The 19,458-nt window shown below is 45.5% G+C and overlaps 1 protein-coding gene across 1 annotated transcript; it reads right to left on the bottom strand.

Annotated features, from left to right (window-relative positions):
• Positions 1-3,408: 3,408 nt before the first annotated feature.
• tmem259 (transmembrane protein 259) lies at positions 3,409-14,381 on the bottom strand. Its single transcript, XM_013275094.3, has 12 exons — positions 14,082-14,381; positions 10,881-11,218; positions 9,710-10,018; positions 8,287-8,461; positions 8,007-8,117; positions 7,803-7,925; positions 7,567-7,667; positions 7,417-7,474; positions 7,254-7,337; positions 6,018-6,150; positions 5,750-5,849; positions 3,409-5,672 (listed from the first exon to the last, which is right to left on the bottom strand). Exons 2-12 carry the CDS (start codon positions 11,097-11,099, stop codon positions 5,358-5,360), a joined length of 1,728 nt encoding a protein of 575 aa, XP_013130548.2. The 5' UTR covers positions 11,100-11,218; positions 14,082-14,381; the 3' UTR covers positions 3,409-5,357.
• Between the last annotated feature and the right edge of the window lie 5,077 nt (positions 14,382-19,458).

Raw genomic sequence — 19,458 nt, 5'->3', positions numbered from 1 at the left:
TACCAAGCCAGGCTACCATCTTTTCAACCTACTGCCCTCTGGCAGGTGCTTTAGATCCATAAGGGCCAGAACAAACAGACTCAGGGATAGCTTCTTCCCCAAAGCCATCACCATACTCAACTCAAACTTGTACAAAAAGTAATCTGCACTGAAATATCATCAATTCTCTGCCTGTCTGTCTCTGTCAGTACTGTACTGTGTATTTATATTTATAGTAAGTGTATAGTTAAATTATTGTATAGTTTTTATAATGTGCTATAAGCACATGTGCACTTTTATAGAGCTGTTTCTAATCTCGTTATATTATGTATAATGACAATAAAGGCTTTCAATTCAATTCAAGACGGTCAGTAAAATCCCAGGAACCCCAAAAAGATCTAAACTCTGAGTCTAATCAATCAGAGCCAATAAAGGCCTTTTAATCATTTCACTGCTCTGAGTGACTCACAGGGATGAAAACAGACTGGAGCAAAACACTGAACTGAACAAGAGCTCTGTTTGCTGTGTGTGATAAAGCTGAGGTAAGGTTTCAGGTGTAACAGGTAGGTCAGGCTGGAGGATTGTCACAGTTAAGGCGATGAGGCCCTTGTCTCGGTGACGCCTGGCAGACGGAAGGTTAAGGTTACTTTATTTATACCCATAGATAAATTTGCTTTACAGAAAAATTATAGCATTTGGCATCTCTTCCCAAAAAACACACACACCTAATGAAACCTGACAAACAAATATTTTGTAATTAAAGAAAATGAATCAATTCAAAACAATTCTTATTGAGTTCAGTGACAGCAACAGGGACAAAGCTGTTTTTATAACGCTTTCTCCTGTATCTTGGAACAAGAAACCTCTGTCCCGAGGAAAGAAGCTTAAATTCACCCCATAGAGGATGGAAACCGTTTTTAAGAACTGATAAAGCCATTCGTTGTACCTGTTTAGAGTACAGGGAGGCTAAACAGGACTGAGACTCACCTATCAGATGACTGGACCATCTCACTATCTGATTCAGTGAGTTTTTCTTTGTGACAGAGGTCTGACCGAACCATGCCACCATACAAAAGGATAAAACAGACTCAATAAAAGAACTATAAAACAAAGTTAAAATTTTCCAGTCAGTGTGGAAATGAGCAAGTCTTCTGAGGCAGTAAAGGCGCCGGTGACCCCTTTTACAAACTGATTTGGAATTCTCATCAAAGTTCAGTTTTTCATTGATTATGGTCCCAAGATATTTATATGATTGCACTTGCTCTATTTTCTGATCTTCAATTAAAGTGAATCCATGCCCATTTTGTTGTTTCCTAAAATCAGTAACCATATCTTTTGTTTTAGAGATGTTCATTTGGAGATAAGACTCCCCCAGAGTCCCCCATCATAAAGTTTGGAGTGTCAGGAGAGAGTGCCTGCAGTTTCTGCAGCACCTCTGAGATGATGCTGCAGGTGGAGATCGGGTGAGCCCTCGGGTGAATGTAAACTATGGTAATAAAAAGTTGTTGAAACTCACGAGAGAGGTAAAAAGTCTGGTGTACAAATACACTCTCTAACAGTCACAGTGCTACAGTAACATTTACTGTGATTTCCCTGTTACCCGTGTGTCCCGATCCCGGTGAAAAGAAGCTCCAAAACCATCTATTGAAAAATCAACGTCCTGGTCCTGCTCTGTCAGCCATGTCTCAAAAGGCCATCACACAGCTGTCCCTGAAGTCTTTCTGGAATATGACGTTCCCCTGGAGTTCATCCAGCTTGCTCCTAAGAGACTGAACATTTCCCAGGATAACAGAGGGCAGGGGAAACCAAATGACCTGTTGTATCCTCTCACGCAATTTGACACCTCTGCGTCTCCCTCTTTTTCTCTTCGTCTTGTCACTTGTTCTGTTAGTGTGTCTCGGTATAAAATCCAGCTAACATGAGGTGAGGTCCTTACCATCATATGGGAAGTTAAGCTGTAGCAGCTCCTCGCGGGAGTAAACAATCCTCAGCTGACTCGCGGCCTCGCACTCATCATGGGAAACAAGCCAGCACAGTAACCGCAATGAAGATGAAAGACTCCATGACGTTGCCTCACTGTTAGTGGAGCATATATCACTTAGTAAAAGCCATCACTTATTAACCAAATACATACCAAAAAAATTCACTGCCGGTCGCTGCGTGCGCATGTGCCCTGGCACTATTTGAAACCTGCTGGTCCGGGATCAGAGAGACCAGCTGAAGGGATTCTGCTGACCTGACATCAGGACATGTGACAGGAAGTGTGGATTTAAACACCTGAGACTGAATGCACCTCCAAACCTCACAACCTTTTTCTGATGAAGATGTCATAACACTCCAAAGAACTGGAAACTGATTAAAATAAAGGTTTTACAGCATTAGCTTTCATGGAGAGATCACAGCAGAGATGGAGGTATGCTCTGGAGAGCAGAGGAATGACAGAATATGTGTGTATGCAAGGGAGGGAGGTAGGTGAAAATGTGAATGTGAGAGGATGGTGGTCAACCATCCACAGAGAGGTGAAGAAGAAAGAGCAGGCAGGGTGGAGTGGGTTTGCAGTGAGACCTGCTGTTATGCTTTGGAAGCCGCTCATCTTCTTCACCACAAAGTCATGGGGTTTTTTTCTCAACAGAATGAAAAAAAAATTAGGTGTGAAATTGCGTGTGAGGAGACAACGGGTCATTTGGTTTAAAAAAAATCTTTTATTTCAAGAAGGCACTTTAACCTGCAGATGTTATCAACATACAGATGTGAGGAAACATCTGTGAGGTAATCCTGAGAACATCTGTCCTGAGTGGCACTCACAGCGTTAAAGTCCATCTTCAGATTAAAGTCCATTCACTAATTCAAGAACTGAACCGAAGATCAAGTTTAGCTTCAACCGCAGAAAAAACAGCAGAGACCCGCCTCGGAGTCAGAACAAACGCCGAATGCACGGCCCTTTATTTTAGTAAGCAACAATGGTGTATTCGACCTGCACTTTCTGAAGTCACTTCATCGTGTCTGATCAAATAAAGCCACTTAAACTGTTTCAGCTGCTGTTGAAAAACTTAGAGAACCAAAAGCATGTCTCAGTTTTTTATTTTGGGAACTTCCTGCAGGGTTTCTGGTCCAATTAAAACCACCGAAGCTGCAACTAGATGTCATCAAAACAGGAAACCCCTGAAAGTGAGCTGCTGTCAAAAATAACACCAGGTGGTCGAGGTGAAACATGACACTCAGCTCGCCCAGTCTCCTGTTGGACAAAAACAATTCACCATCTTGGCAAGTTGGCTTCTATTTTAAAAGTCTCCATGTATAATGACTTTTTTTCTTGAAAGGTCTTAGAGGTAATGAGAAATTTCACTTCCTGCTGCTGGTGTATGTCATTTCAGAATAAAATCCCTGTGTGTGGATGGCGTGAAAGAAGGGAGGCATTCACACAACGGGTGGCGACCACTGCTTTTACTGGTTTTACTGGTCTCACAGGTAAATACAGTTTGATGATCAATAATGAGGCTACAGTCCTCAGCAGAGAGGCACGAAGAACCCCCCCCCCCAGCCAGAGTCACGCTCAGGCTCCGTCACAGCAACAAAAACAGACACTCAGAGATCAATTGTTTCTGATAACCAATCAATAACTGATGAAGTTCACCTGATGAGAGGGATCAGTTCCTTTCCCCTCCTTCGGATTTGTAGACCATCATTTATCCAAAGAACGCCAACAGGTGTTCACTTTCAAAAACTTGCCACTGCCCCGTTGAAGGGACTGACCAAAATGCTGCTTTTAAATGAGGCTTCATGATTGGTTCAGAGCATCTCACATGTCCCTTTCCCCCAAAAAAGATGTTTGGCAGATGTCTGATGGGAGCAGTCAGAGCCAACACACTGCCATCAGACCCACCACATCATTCACCATTTTGATAGATGAACTGATGCAGGAGCCAGAGCGTGAGTGCAACACAGTCAGTCATATTCCACAACCAATCAGCTCGCTCAGCTGCTAACAGTCTGAGGATTATTGATAAGGCATCCATTCCAATAGGAAGTCCTGAATGATCAGTCTGGGGCCACAGTGCTCCAAACTTCCTGTTCAATTCTTTCCTTCAAGACAAAAGCAGACGAGAAAAAAAAAAAAAAAGCAACTGAAGTTGAGTTTGTGCTTCAGTCTGTCAGAACCAATAACTGATCAGCTGATCAATAACTGAAAGGTTGCATCAGACTTCCTGTCTGTAGCTCACTGGCTCTGCCCCCAGGCACACCAGAACTGCTTAGCTTCATCCTTTCGGCCAGCAGCAGAAACCTGATTTTTCTTTATTGAATATTATTGATAATCAGTTAATTATTTGATCAATGAAGTGAAACCACTCAGGCCTGGTGTGTACCATGTGGCAGCAGCTTCCTGCTGTCAGGGCTTATATTGTGAAGCTTTTTCCTCTATGGACAAACAGATTCAGTTTTTACATTAAGTCTGAATAAACTCATCACGTAACAACACGTTCATGTTAGAAGGGTTTTCAAGATAAATAAAACGTCTGTTAACGCCATGCATTTTATTTTGAAAATCCTCCAGTAACAGCAGAGCTCTGATGAGCCAATTGATCGATCAGCTTCGTTTGAAGAATCAAAGAAAAGGCTGATGTTTGAGAAAGAGACGCTAGGGTTTATTGATTAGAGGGGGGAAAAAAAAAAAAAGTTTAAAAAAAAAGTTTCTGCTTCCAGCTTCATTCGTTCAGGGTGTTGCTTTCGGTTTCCATGGTGATGGACCTCCAACCTCCGAAACCGTCTGAAGAAAAAACATCCATACTCCAAAGAAAAAAAAAAGAAAAGAAAAAACCCCCAACAACAACAACAACAACAAAAAACAAAAACAAAGAAACAAAACAAACAAAAAAAAAAAAACAGCAGAATAAATTATCGCATCCCCGCCCTCTGTTCACGTGACCTGCAGGGAGACGCCACCCTCAAGCTAATCAATGAGTTTAAAAATCAAATAAAACCTGTTCATTCGATCAATGAGCCGATCAGCTGTCTCACAGGTGAGGCGATGTCAGCAGCCTCAGGATGGCCGCTGCCGGCAGTCTGCGCTCTGTGAGGGGGGACAGTCTGTGTGGGAGGGGCACTCTTCTGAGGGCCCTGCCTCCTCCAAGGCTCCCTCTGCCTGTGAGGGCCCCACATCCTCTGAGGGCCCCGCCTCATGCTGCGCTGTGATTGGAGGAGCTGGTGCAGGTTTAAATTCTACAGAAATAGAGTTTGGATCTTGACCTCCAAAGGCTCCGCTCCCTCCTAAGGACCTCCCTCCTACTGCTCCCCCTCCCATCCAGAACTCGGCCACCACATTGATCTCAGCTGGCCCCTGACCGCTGCTGGCTCCCGTATCCACCGATGACGTCAGCGCTTCAGTGAGGATGGCAGCCGTGTGAGCGACCCAGTTCAGCTCCGCCCTCACCTCCCCGCTTCCTGAGGCTCCACCTTCCGCAGGGACGGAAGGATTCTGTCTGAGGCCCCGGCTCGGCTCCACTGGTCGGCCCTGGTTGGGCGGCGTTGGCGGGTCCCGTTCCAGCGGCGGCAGTGCCAATGTTGTTGTTGAGGTTATCCTGCAGAGCCGTCTGGTTCTGACCAGCCTGCTGGTTCTGCAGGAGCATCTCCTGGATCCGGATCTGCTGCAGGATGGCTGGAAGCTCGTAGTGATGGAAGAAGTAGATCATGGAGTGCTGCGAGAGGACAAAAATGTTACATTTACTGTCTGAGGGGAGGGTCTTAGCACAGGCGTGAGGATGACGAAGCTTACCTGGATGAAGAGCCAGGAAGTGACGAGGGCGAGGCTGCTGTACTGGCCATTGAAGCGGTAGTGGTAAGCGTAGAAGGCAAAATGGTAAAGGTAGAAGAACCTGGAGGGAGAACAGATCACATGATCAGTCTTGAAGGTCTGCAGGCTGACAAGCGATGTTCACAATAAAAATGCCAAAGCCCGATCGATCTGGTTATTAATCAACTGACCAGGAACACCTTCAACTTAATTCTGTAACAATGACCTCACACACAAGAAGTGACCTCACCTGAGCCAGTGGCGTTTGCTGGTGTTTGTGTGGCAGCAGATGGCGTCGTACTGATCTGCCAACCACACGATGAGGATAATGTAGAACGCCGTTGTTGTGTCATTGAAGAACTCTGACATGATGGCCTCCATGCCTGAGACAGGAAGTGACATCACAGGTCAGCTTTAAATGTAAGCCGCACCCCCCAACCGAGGCTAACGTCCATCCAGTCTGTTTACAAATATTTTTTAGTTTGACACTTATTTTTATTGCCAGGAACCTTCAGTGCTTTGGACTTTAATCTTTATTTAAACTGGAAAAAACAAAAAACAAACAAACAACAAAAAAAAAAAAAAAAAAAAAACCACAGGATCCCCCCCCCGCAAAAAACCCCAAAACAAAACATCAGGTTACCTGGAGGTCACTACAGAGTGTCGGTACAGCAGAGTCACGAGCTGCTCTGAGATCAGCCAACTGACAATCAGACCTGAGCAATCTGTGATTGACGGACACAGCTACACAAACAAGCTCAATAAAAGCTTAAAAAAAAAAAAAAAAAAAAATATATATATATGCAGTCAGACGACTCCACTGTAAGGCTGCTAACACTGGAGTCATGTGACCTCTCTTTTGTAAAGTGAGCATGCTAGCTGCAGCGTTTTGGACTGACTGTAAACAGCATCACAGCAGACATACAGGCCCTAACCTTAACCTGCACTGTACCTGCTCACCTTAGATCAGATTTCTATGTAGCCCTGAGCCTGTTTAAATTCAGTTATTTTTAATCTTTACTATCAAACCATAGAAAGCAGCGAGAGAATAAAAACTAAAAAGTATTTACTCAGCCATAAAACTACTGACTGGAATTAAAATGTTTGTGTCCAGACTAACCTAAGACTTTTCTGAGGAATTTATCACATCATTTTCACAACAGTGTTTCATTATACTGATATTTTATAATCTTTAAAGATTTTTATAACCCTTTGATAACATCTCTGGAGCAGGGCGAACACTTTTCTTTGGTAGAGGATTCATATGAGCTATGAAATGCCCCTCTATGATTTGTCAGATGCTGCCACCCTTTGATGTGAAGGTGCACGTGGGCCTGGGTTGATAACAGGCCCCACGCGACCGCTTATCCTGACTGCCAGTGTTAGGGTAAGGGAAGCCAGATAATGGAAAGAACTTGGCCACGCGTCAGGGCCCAGGTGACAGAGCTTCAGAAGCATCCTCAAACAGAACGGGATCTGGACTCACCTACGAGGGCCAGGATGACAGTGAGCAGAGGGGCTGCTGGGAAGGCAATGGTCATGTTCATCTCCAACATCTGCAGGAGGTCAACTGTAGGGGGTGAGAGAGAGTCAGAACAGACCTGAGGCTCGAGGTCAGAGGTCAGCACTGAGTGGTATGAGGAACTGACCAATGAAGACGAAGATCTGGTGGTGAGAGTATCTGAGCAGCATGGACACTGACAGAGTCTGAAACAGAGACCGTGAGACTCAGTCGTGACATCGTGCGACTGAACGAACCTGAACGATCAGTGTGGGTCATTTCCTGTATTTGTACTTACAAATATGACCATAATGACAAAGGCAGCCAGGTAGGAGGTCCTGGCCATCCACATGCTGACAAAGCGGTAATGCTCACCGGAGACCACGTTCCTCAGGAATCCTGCAGAGAACCACACAAACACCTGAGCTGTGTCACATGACTGGAAGTAAACACCTGCTCTCTGAAGCCAATCAGTGAATGTAGCATCACACCAAAGCGCCCTGGCCCACCCTCCATTTACAGCGCCCACCCCACCTTTGTTCTCCTCATTCTCAGCGAGCGCCTTCACGCTCGACATCAGGATGTCATCGTAGCCCAAAAACTCATCGAGCAGGAAGCGACTGAAGCCATCTCCGAAACACTCGTCCTTCATCGGATCTGCGAACAGACACAGACGCGGTTAGGGAGTCCAAGTTGGCCAACGCTGAGGTCATGTGACCCGGCGGCTCAGAGTCTGACCAAGTGTGACGACCATGACAGGGATGTTGAGTCTCTGTCTGGTGCTCTGAGAGAGGCGCAGGAAGCCATACTCCAGCGAGTACTCCACGATGTACTCCTCCTGAGGCCACACTGCGACAATGAACAACAAAGTAAACAACCACATCAGAAAAACACAAAAATAAATACATACAATCTTAAATCATGAAACATTAAACAGCTCAGCAGGTGTTCCTGGACTGAATAAGGAGGCGGAGTTAGAGGAGGTGAGGTGGCAGGGGTGGGGTGGAGAACGGTTTACCTGCTCGGGTCATCATCTCCAGCTCAGACACTGAGTCCTGCAGCGGCTGCATACCTTTAGTGGTCTGGCTGAACGAGACGTCCTGGCTGTCGTTGGCTCCTCCTCCTCCTGAAGCTCCTCCTCCTCCTGCACCAATCAGAGATGGCTTCAGGCGGGGCTCGATGTCCAACTCAAACTGCAGCAGGACAGCAGAAGGTTTTGAGGGTCATTTCTGCTTTTAATCTGAGAGTATCCAGAGAATAATATGAATACTGGCAGTCATCACATTACTCTGGTCTGAGGGAGTGCACTCAATGGGAGACTGAGCAACGCTAAAACCGTCACGACCCCCAACTATGGGTTCCATACGAAAGGCCCCCGGTACCCTGTTGTTGCTAAGGAAACATGTATTCACCAAAAACATCCCTTTGATTGCTGTCCTCCAACAGAACACAGTGATGGGAGGAAGACAGGACGAAATTCACTGGGAGGTTGTAGTATGATTGGATAATGCCGACGTGTCTGCAAACACCTGCCGAGCGACTCTATGTTGGCACGGTGAGAAATGCGCGTTTCTTCCAGCGACCGGGATCAGTGCAAGATCCCAACTCGGGGCCCGTGTGCGCAAGGCCTGAAGTAGGCAACGGCAGTTTAAGGCCTGAAGTAGGCAACAGCAGTTTAAAGTTCACCTGAGTCAGGTGTTCAGGGTATTTAAGTCCCCAGATACACAGAACTACTCTGAGCTCACACACCACCAGAGGGCGCACCTGCCAACAAGTGTTTTACCACCACCCTCTTATTACTACTTTCTGTTTCTACTGGAAACCCAAAATCTGTGTGACTCTCAAACTTTATGAAGACCTCCACACCCACCCATACACACACACACCCACCCCCCTACCTGACTCACAGGGAAAACAAGAAGTGACATAAGCAGAGGATTTAGAACTCGCTGCAGCTCTGCAGGACCAGGATGTGAACGTGATTCAGAATCCTGATGCTAAAGAGGAAGCGCTCTGTTAAGGTCTGTCACTTCCTTTCAGCTCACCTGCTCCAAGTCAAGCTTGTTTACACCTGTGCAGGTGAGCTGGCTGTCTGATGCTGTGGTTTAACACTAGAATCACCAACAGCAGTGATTTCTGTGTTGCTGTTAATTTTCTTCTAAATTTAACTAAAATTTGAAAAAAGGTTAATTTTAGGGGTTTTATTAGTTTTATAAATTTATATAATTTTTTTCATTACAGATTTTAAAGTTCAAATACAAAAACGAATAAACAAAGAGTACAACAAATAACAACAGCTAACACATCTAACGTTATCAAAGTTCAACGTGTGAGAGAGAGAGAGAGAGAGAGAGAGAGAGAGAGAGAGAGAGAGAGAGAGAGAGAGAGAGAGAGAGAGAGAGAGAGAGAGAGAGAGAGAGAGAGAGAGAGAGAGAGATCACCTGCACTGAGCTGTTGTCAAACATCTCCACAGTCATCTCCTCCTCTTCCACTTCTTCGTCGGGCAGCATCGCCAGGCTGAGCCCGCCCATCGCCAGCCCCCCTCCTTCCTCCTCAGCATCCAGCTCATCATGGAGGCTCGCCGAGTCGTAGTGCTGAAGGAAGATGGGTGCCCGGCTCGAGTTTCTCTGGATCTCAACCCGCAGGATGCCGTCACGGGGCCAGCGCTCCCTTACCACCTCTAGACAGTTGATGGGTGAGCGAGAGAAGGCAATGTGGATGTAGGCAAGGATGAAGAGGACGAAGAGTGCCTGAGGACGGGTTAGAGAGATGTCAGCAAGCGCTGGTTGTGTCACCATAATCTAATTTCTGCATCAGTGAGTCTCTCACAGCAACCACAGTTTATAAAACACGTCACCAATAAAATGAAAACAATAAAATATACAGATCAAAATCAATAAATGTCCTCTGATCAAACAAAGTAAACATCTGGCACCTGTTCTGCAGAGTCACCAAAGACCCTTCCTCTGCGGGTTAGCAATCGTTTCTGGTCTCTGTGTAAAGCAGTTGTGCTGGCTCCTCACAGCTTCACCTACATCATTCGCAACATAAACCTGCCCACTGAGCATGCTCAAATGTCTGAGACAACCCTCTGTAAGGACACTTCCGACTCCACAGAGGAACCAGCTTGTATCAGGACCCTGTCCCCGGACCCTGTCCCCTACCTCATTCACGCTACTACAGGCTCAGGCTGCTGGAGACTTCCCATAATACGCTAAGGGTTTCTTCTCCACTTCCTGCCACCCTAAACTTTGTCATCCCTGCCACCCCCAACCCACTGCCCTTGCTGAGCCTGGCTTTGTTGTAGGTAGAACTTCCTTCTAACAGGTTCTTCCTCTCCACTGTGCTGTTATACCACGTGCTGCTCAGACGGGGTCATCTGATCGTCTAGGTTTCCTCTTCTGTATTGCGGACTTTACGTTACAGAATAAAAGCATGTAAATAAAGTTTAACTGAATTATTTGTGGAGAGGAGTCACCTGAAACATCTGTGATCACCTGAAACACCTGACCATTACCAATAATGTGACATGTTCCTGAGATCACCATCCAGAAACAGTCTGACTGATCAGTAATGTGATTACATCCTGCTGACAGGTGAGCTGTGCCCCACCTTGAGCAGAACGAAGAACTCAAAGACCCTCCTGAAGGACGGAGGGAACAGGCGTGCGTAGGTGACGGCCATCTTGAAGAAGAGCGCATGGAAGAGTCGGTCGCGGACGTTGATGAGGGGGTTCTGGTTCAGGTTGGGATTGCGGAGGCGGTTGGGTCCCATGTTGTTGTTGTTGTTGTTAAGCGGGACATTGTTGTTGTTCGCCTGGTTCTCCGACATGGCTGCGATTGCCTGTCGTTTCTGCTCGTGCTCAGAACTCACCACCACCAATGACGACTCTAGGTCAACATGGCTGCTACTGCGTCCTCAGAGCGAAGGTCAAGACCTGAGTGCCGCACCTGGAACACACAGATGAACTCACTGATGACTGCAGTCAGGGGGCAGAGCCTCAACCACGTCTGAAAAAAGATCATTAAGGGATTTAGGTTGTCAGCTCAGAGCTGCAAACAATCAGTCACCTTTATTCTGATCATTAACTTTACACTAAACACGAGTATTGATTAACATGGCTTGTTTAAATAAAGTCATCTCTGTAGTTCACCTGCAGACTTTTTACCCAGAGTTCAGCGGGACCAGCAGGCATCACCAACAACCGATCCAACCTTTCATCCACTCAGATGACATGAGATCAATAACCTGCAGGTAATTTTTTTTTTAATCAGATCAGAGAAACAGAGACACTGATGATCTAATCTCTGTGCTTTAGGACCTGAACCTGCTTGACACCAGAAGTCAAAGGTGTCAGCATCTGACCAATCACATTTAGTGTTGAGGGCGATCTCAGCAGAGTGGCTGATTTTATTACAGAGAAAGACTGAGCTGAAGAACTTAACCCCCACCCCCAACGGCAGTACTTTATTTTTTCCTCAGCAATGCAGAGTGTGTACCGAGCAAGGCTAGCAAAGAGAACTGATACCAAAAAACTATCGATTACTTTCCTCTGCATCAATAACAGCAGCATCATCCTCAACTTTTCAAGCTGACACAGCTCCTCCCATCACTAGCAGCAGGTGGACAGTAGTAAACCTGAAGAAGCACCTTAGAGACCGTCAGTCCATCTTTAGGAGGAATTTAATGAATTCAGAGAAGCTCCTTTTTTATTAAACATTTACCTGCCTGCGACAGGTTAGTGTTAGGATTAGCTCTTCCCCCAACCTAACTGTTATCATAAAGCTAGCAGCTGATATTAAAGTGGGAGTGAGGCAGGAAACAGACAGGCTCAATTTAATGACAGCTAGGGATCAGAATTGTACAGATTCTTGTAAAAGGACCAGTTCACAGTTGTCCAATTCCTTAGAATTCCAGGAGCTATCAATTCCGCTTACGGATTCTTGTACTCACACTACGATCAGCTGATTTCAATTCTTGTGTCAGAGGAAAATAGCAGCTCAGTCTACAGCATGGATACTTTTCTTTTTATTCCACAAAAGGACAAGAGCAAGATGGTAAAGTGGAGACTGCGTGCGGGACAGAAACAACTGCATTATGCTTCTAACACAATGGCTCTTTACAAGCACCTGTGCAGCCAGCATGCTAACGCTAAGCAGGCCAGGAACCCAGAGTGATATATGCAGACCTCAGCGCAGCAGCCACAGCCTGAACTGCAGGTAACAAACTGATGAGCATGTTTATATTGTTAAATCGTAATTATGAGACATTGTGTTTCAGGTCATTTTAAGGAGTAACATGAAAGTAATGTAATGAGTAATGTAGTGAATGACCTTCTCCAGAGAGTAATTAAGTCACACATTACATAGCTTTTAAGGAAATATTCTGTGTAATATGAGTAATAGATTACTTTTCTTGAGTAATGACTCCAGCACTGATCATAACAAAAAGAGGAAATACCGTCAACATGGACAAACATGTGACCCACAGGGTGCAGTTAATGTGCATGGCTAATGTCTTTGATATGGTGGAGACTCTCAAAGCACAGCCAATAAGAATCAATAAGGAATCAAATCAATAAGTGATATCAATAATGGAATCAGAATTGCTAAATTCTTATAAATGTTCATCCCTAGTAACAGCAACAGTAAATAGTGAATCAGCCCATCCTAAAAACACAAGCAGTGAAATGACAGTGACAGGTAAGTAGGAAACAGGAAGTAGCAGGACTGCACCTAAGTGTGCACGTCAGGATCGCTTCTTCATTTCATCTTCTCCCCTCCCAGCATCCAAAATCCAAGCTTCACATTGAGTCCGACCAGCATTTCTTACCACCGTGATTTCACGGGTAAAGGGAGCTGTTTTTAGAGGTTTAGATGTTTTCTGAGGGAATACTTTTAAATTCCTTCATGAAGGAAACTCCTGGAGCTCAGGTGAGCTCAGACTGATGATGATGATGATGATGATGATGATGGATAAGCTGTGGCAGCAGGTCTGCAAAAACTACAGACTGAGATCACCAGGATCTTCTGCATCCTCCAGCTGCAGCCTGACGATCTCCAGGTGAGACACCACAGACCAGCTTATCCCCCCCCACCGCCCCACAGGTACACATAAATACTGATGACTTCAGGAAGAACATCTGAGACATGTGGTTCATCAGCATTGAGTCAGCTGACTCATGTCTCCATTAATCTCACCTGTGAGCCACAGACCTGAGGCCGCTCTCAATGACAGGTGTGAGAGGCTGTTCTTAGTGTGGGAACCTCAGCAGGCGCCCCCCTCCTGGACATCAGAGAGCATGCAGCTCTCCATCTTTATTTACAGTCTGTGAGGTCTCAGGTGAAACAGGAAGTGGCATTTAGTGACTTTTTGCCATAAAGACAGCAGGATTGGGACCATAGGGTCACCATAACAAGACTATGAGGGTCTCAGGGTGTGACATGATCGTTCACCACGTGACCAGCTCAGGATTGCAGGGGACTCCTGGACATTGAAGAACATGCAGCTACCTGTGAGAGCGGGAGGAGCCTCTGAGCTCAGTCTGATCCTCACTAACTTCCTGTCTGAATAAAGTTTAACGAAAATAAATAAAGTTTCTCACTGCTCCACTTGCTGCGCCTCAGGACAGGTGATGTGATCAGCTGATCGTCAGCCCGGAAATGTGGTGTGTGTGTGTGTATTCTGATCAGCTGATCCTGATTGGCAGGCTCAGGTGTGTGGTGGCTGCTTCAAGCAGCTGTCCCCCCGCCCCGCCACCCCGCGTGTGTAATCCATAGACACCCTCACCAGCGGCAGGTGACGCTGACTCACCTGTGCGCGGCCTCTTCGTTGTTTCTCTCGCTTACCCACGAACGCCACAGTTAGCAGTTAGCAGCGCTAGCAGCAGGGTTAGCTCTGCGGCTAAAGGCGGAGTCCGGAGGCAGCCGGACCGGACAGAACCGGGAGCCGTCTCGGTCCCAGCCGACAGGTGAAAGGACGGAGGGTCCGGGTACACGGAACCGGAGTACAAGGTGAGGTCAAAACCCGGAAACTGTGGCTAAACGGCGGCTAACACAAGCTAACGGAGGATAAGAGTCTGACTACTGTCAGAGCGTCACTCAGACCGGAAATACACGTCCTAATACCGGAAGTAGTGAACCACGGCTGGGGTTCTTATGTCCCTGAGCGCTGCCTGGCAGGCGCCTCGTGCTGGTAGGAAGCTTCTGCACGTTTATTAACGGTGAACAGCTGATACGTCACTGGTCCACGAGTGTCACGAGTCCAAAAACTGGGATTGAGCTGATGGAGGAGCCTCGGGTGAGAAGGTGGGGGAAGAATCACAGAAATAAGTTACATGATGTGAGGCTGTGATCAGCTGACCTGCTGTTCTCTGTGGATCTGAGAAGACGTTTCACAGACGTCACACTGAACAGCTGTTCTGCATCAGCCAATCACTGTAGACTAACCAGCACTGAGCTGCCAGTACGGCGTGTTCTTCATATAACAGATCTAATGTCTGATTAAGACCTCTGAACAGCACATGGGAGCTTCTCGTCCTCTCAGAGACCCTGAGTGTGTGTAAATACAGCAGCTGGACTCTCAGACCTGATAAACTGCACAGACACAGTTTGTGTTGCTCATATTTGCTGAGCTGACTGATTACCTCACACTTAAACATTACACAGCTTCAGCTCCTGTCACACGTTTCTATATGTGAATGTTTCAAAGGGACGAGATAAAGACGTGACGAAGCTGATGTCACACGTCATCATTACTTAACAGGTGTCTCCATGCTGTCACTGGAAGCTAAGTGATCAGCTGGTTCACGCATATTACAATCTAATCAGATTTAACCGTTCATTAACTAAAGGTGTTGGGTTGTTCCCACCCACTTTGACAAGGTGAACTCTGCCCATGAGGATGGAGGTCTCTCCATCAAGCAGAACAATAAAACATCTTCATACTTCATACGATATGCATTCACATCGTTCAGCTGACTGAGCAGGTGGAGGAACCCTAAGATCTGTGTGGGGAAAATACTCCGCTCACAATCATTTCTATTGACAGCTCCAGCAGATTTTCTTAGTGTTTGAATTGTTTTACATTTATTGATTTAAAAGGGACAGTGTGTATTAATGAACATATATCAATGCAAATATGCCAGATTTAGCCAGAAGGCTACTTTTCATCTGTAGTCCCTGACAGGTCAGACAAAAATTATAAATAAAAAACTATAAATTTAGCACACCTTCAGACAAAGTACAACAAAGTAGCGCTAACAACAAATCCGTAAAATTATGTACAGGCTGTGATCAGCTGACCGGCTGCTCTTTGTGGATTTACACACCTGAATTCAACCAGATGTGAGCAGATGTTTTGCAGCTGTCTCGGCTGATTTCTACATTAACAGTATACTGAATGCCATCTTTGTACCAGACAGTATAAAGTCACTATAACAATTGAATTCAGTGAACAAATCTAAACATCATCATCTTACATGTAAATTAATCTCTGCTACATGCTGCTGAACACTGATCACCACAGCACCATAGCAAAGTGCACCACAGCAAAGTGCTTTACTGTGAATTCACCACTGTATTGCAAAGTAACCTGTTTATCCTACACAAAACTCCCCAGAATTGTCAGAAAACATTTGAATAACACAAAATTAGTATACTTAGTTTGTTTCACAGGAAGTTTCACAAAATGAAAATACATAATTTATAAAAACACATCAAAAACAATATGTGATTAAACACGAGGACTTGCATGTAAGCTTTATATGAGCAGATCTTTAAATCTAACCTCTTTTTTTTCCTCTCCTCTCCTGTCCTGTCTTTTTTATCTTTCTCCGTCTCTGAGTGAAGTTAGTGTCTCTTGGAAATGAGATTTTTAATCTCAATGAGATTTTTTACCTGGATAAATAAGGGACTAATAATACTTAATAATGTGGCCAATGATTCATCAGTTTTTCCTGAAATAGACTGAAGATGTGAAATCCTCAAACCTGAGATATTCATTACTCTCGTCATCTTTCATCATCATCCTCAGACATCAGAAACAGGGCAGGTGTTTAACTGTCAGAATGAAAACTCTTTTTTAACTTTATTCTAGGTCAGAAACTCTGAGGTTTCACATCAAAGTTCATTCAAATTTAAATTTTATTTTTCACATACACAATCATACACAGTACGACATGAAGTGAAATCCTTATTGCTGTGCAATTCCTGACCAAATAGAAGAACAAAACTAAAGAAATTAGCAGTGTGCAGATTGACAGTGAACAGTCAAAAATACAGTAATTGAGATATATTATTGAAGTTAATTATATTATTTCAGATGAAGCTTCACAATCAGGTGAGATTACCAGGAGCCAAAAAGACACAGGAACTGAAAGCTTCAGTCTCCACACTCATCACAGTCAGTCCTGATAAGCAAACCTGATCTACTTATGCTGCTGTAGACTCATTCTCTCTGTACGTTTCTGCAGGTGGGCCTCGTGGTTTCTGACTCCACCCCTTGTCCTTTACACTCTTTACGGTCTGCTGTGAGCTGACGGTGTGTAAATGAAGTTTTATTGAATGACATCACAGCATGTGTTCTTATCAGACTCAACTCATAGTGAATCACTGATCACTGATCAATTCCTCCCTGGACGGAAGCTGTGTTTCCACTGTCAGACTGAAGGGGGCGCCATCTGTCAGCAGAAAACCTGATCAGGACACACACACACATTTTCCCAGTCTCTGTTGCCTTGGTAACACCCTGGCTGCTGGATGGCCTCCAGGAAATGAAGAGTGAGATGAGTGGGAGGGAGGTGTGTGTGTGTGTGTGTGTGTGTGTGTGTGTGTGTGTGTGTGTTCATCCTGGTTTGATTCTAGTCGGGGTTTTTGAACTGAGGTCCTGCAAAGACAAAATTTGTGATGAACTTCTGCATCCAGCAGGGGGCGCCTAAGCCATCCACAGAGAGGTGAGGAAATGCATGCAGGGTTGAGCAAGTGGAGATTAGTGTCAGGGTGATTCATGATAGAAGGATAGCAGCAAGACTGAAAGGGAAGGTTTAAAGATGGCGGTGAGACCTGCTGTGATGAACAGGATCAGAAATGAGTCCATCAGACAGACGGCTCAAAGTCAGAAAGGCTGAGAGAGGCATGCATGTGCAGAGGAAGGAGGGTGAAAGATGAAGATGGAGCTTCAGGGAGGAGGAGAAGAGAAAGAGCTCAGAGGTTCATGGATGTAGTGAAGGCCATGCAGAGGGTCCGTGTGACAGGAGGAGATGGAGGCATGGGCGAGTGTGGGGACTGCTAAAGGAGGGAGTGATGTGTGTTGGATCTTATCTCAACATCACTGTTGCCATGGAAACTGCATAATGAGCTGAAGGTGCAGGACATTAGGCAGCTTGTTTGCGTGTGTGATTGGTTCTGCTATTGATCCTTGAACCTCTGTGAGACAGATGTGGTCACCTGACTTACCTGAGCTGGACATCGGTGTCTCCAACCTGCTCAGTCCTAATGAAGCTGTTGATAGGTGGAGGACTGACAGCACCTATAATCCCCCTGTAACCCTGAGGCCCCTCCCTGGGCAACTTAACCACCATCTGCACCCTAACCTGTGTGATCTTAATGACTCGTATGATGATGGGCTGGGGCAATGCTGGTATTCGGCCACACAAATGTAACTGCATGCAATTCTGTAAAAACCAACAGCTGTTGGGTTTTAAGAAAATTCCAGGTTTTCCAGGCTGGCCATGACGCTGCACTATGGTGACAGGAAACAGCTGCCACATACAAAGCTGTACCTGCTGGAGGTTGAACACCCACGACTCCCCATCAGCAATCTGCCTCAGAAGAGCTGAAACATGTTTAAAAGCCCAGCTGGTTCAGCTCAGCACTTTAACTAATAATCATCAATAACTGATTGATACTCTGATCAGTGATGATGCAGTTTCATGTCTCTTTTCTTTCCCCCACACTGTAAATAAAGACGGATGCAGATCGACATATTCTCTCTAACACCCAACAGGGGGCGACTGCTCTCCTGACCTCTGAGATCAGTTTCAGCTTTTTTGTTTGAGTATAGCATGAGCCGAGGTACAAAACGCCATTGTCCTGGACTTGCTGGTCAGGTGCTTTCACTGTGATGAAGGCTGAGAACCAGAGAGAGCATCCTTTTCTTGTTTAGGCTTTGAAAACATGAAGAAGGTCCTGCTGAGAGTCTGTGACAATTCGAAGGGTCGAGTCATGATGGCAGCTCTGAGCGCGCCATCATAATTTATGATGAACAACTCAGGAGCGCCAAAACCACCGTCATCCTCACGCTGATGCTGAAGATGTTCTGATAATAGTGAGATGTTGAATGAGCTGTACGTCCCACCCAGTTGAGCTGAGATTGGTTGGACTGGAGGTTCTTAATAGTGTCTCAAGGCAGTGCTCTGGCCTGTAAATGCCTTGCTGGTCTCTCAGCACTAATTGGTCAGTTTAAGCAAACTCCCCATGGGACCAAAACCTCCAGGAAGCTCAAATGATGGAGAGACTGAGAGAGGATGAAAGAGGAAATTAACGAGTTGACGAAGAGTCTGAGGGATGTCTTCATCACATCATCTGTGGAAAAGTTAGTGCAGCACAGAATCGGCTTCATCCTCTGCATAACAGGAAACAACTGGGATTAACAGTTATTACTGAGAGCCAAGAAGGCATCATTGTAAGAAAAGAGGAAGACACAGTGATGAAGAACAAGCTTTAATTGGAACCACAGAGCATGCACCTGAAACAGCTTCTTCAGCTCTTTTTATAGCAGCACTTTATACACTCATATGATGCTTCATGGTTTTACATTCAGATGAGAGCGCGCCGATTTAGAAACATCACATGCAACAACACATGGACACGGGAACAGCAGGACGGACCGCCTCGTATTTACAGACCGATTGTTTCAGGATGTTATTCTATAACATGTTATCCTATCATCCTCAAACCAGCATTTACATGATGGAATGAATCAGCATGCGTGATGTCATCAAGCAGCACACGGCTCTTTGATTACACCCCCCACAGCAGGGGGGTGTTTCCTATAGACGGCTTTTCAGTCACACGACATTGGCGTGCAAGCCACCGTCTGGGCATGCCTGAAACTCGGGAAGAACACAGGTGTAGTGCTGCCAGAGGATCACTCCATCACTTTTTTCCAAATGCAAAATAAAATATTCACT

This window comes from Oreochromis niloticus, linkage group LG23 (genome assembly GCF_001858045.2).
Source record: "Oreochromis niloticus isolate F11D_XX linkage group LG23, O_niloticus_UMD_NMBU, whole genome shotgun sequence".
Classification (NCBI taxonomy): Eukaryota; Metazoa; Chordata; class Actinopteri; order Cichliformes; family Cichlidae; genus Oreochromis; species Oreochromis niloticus.
Note: the sequence above shows the minus strand (reverse complement) of the source record. Positions and strands in the feature narration are given on the sequence as shown.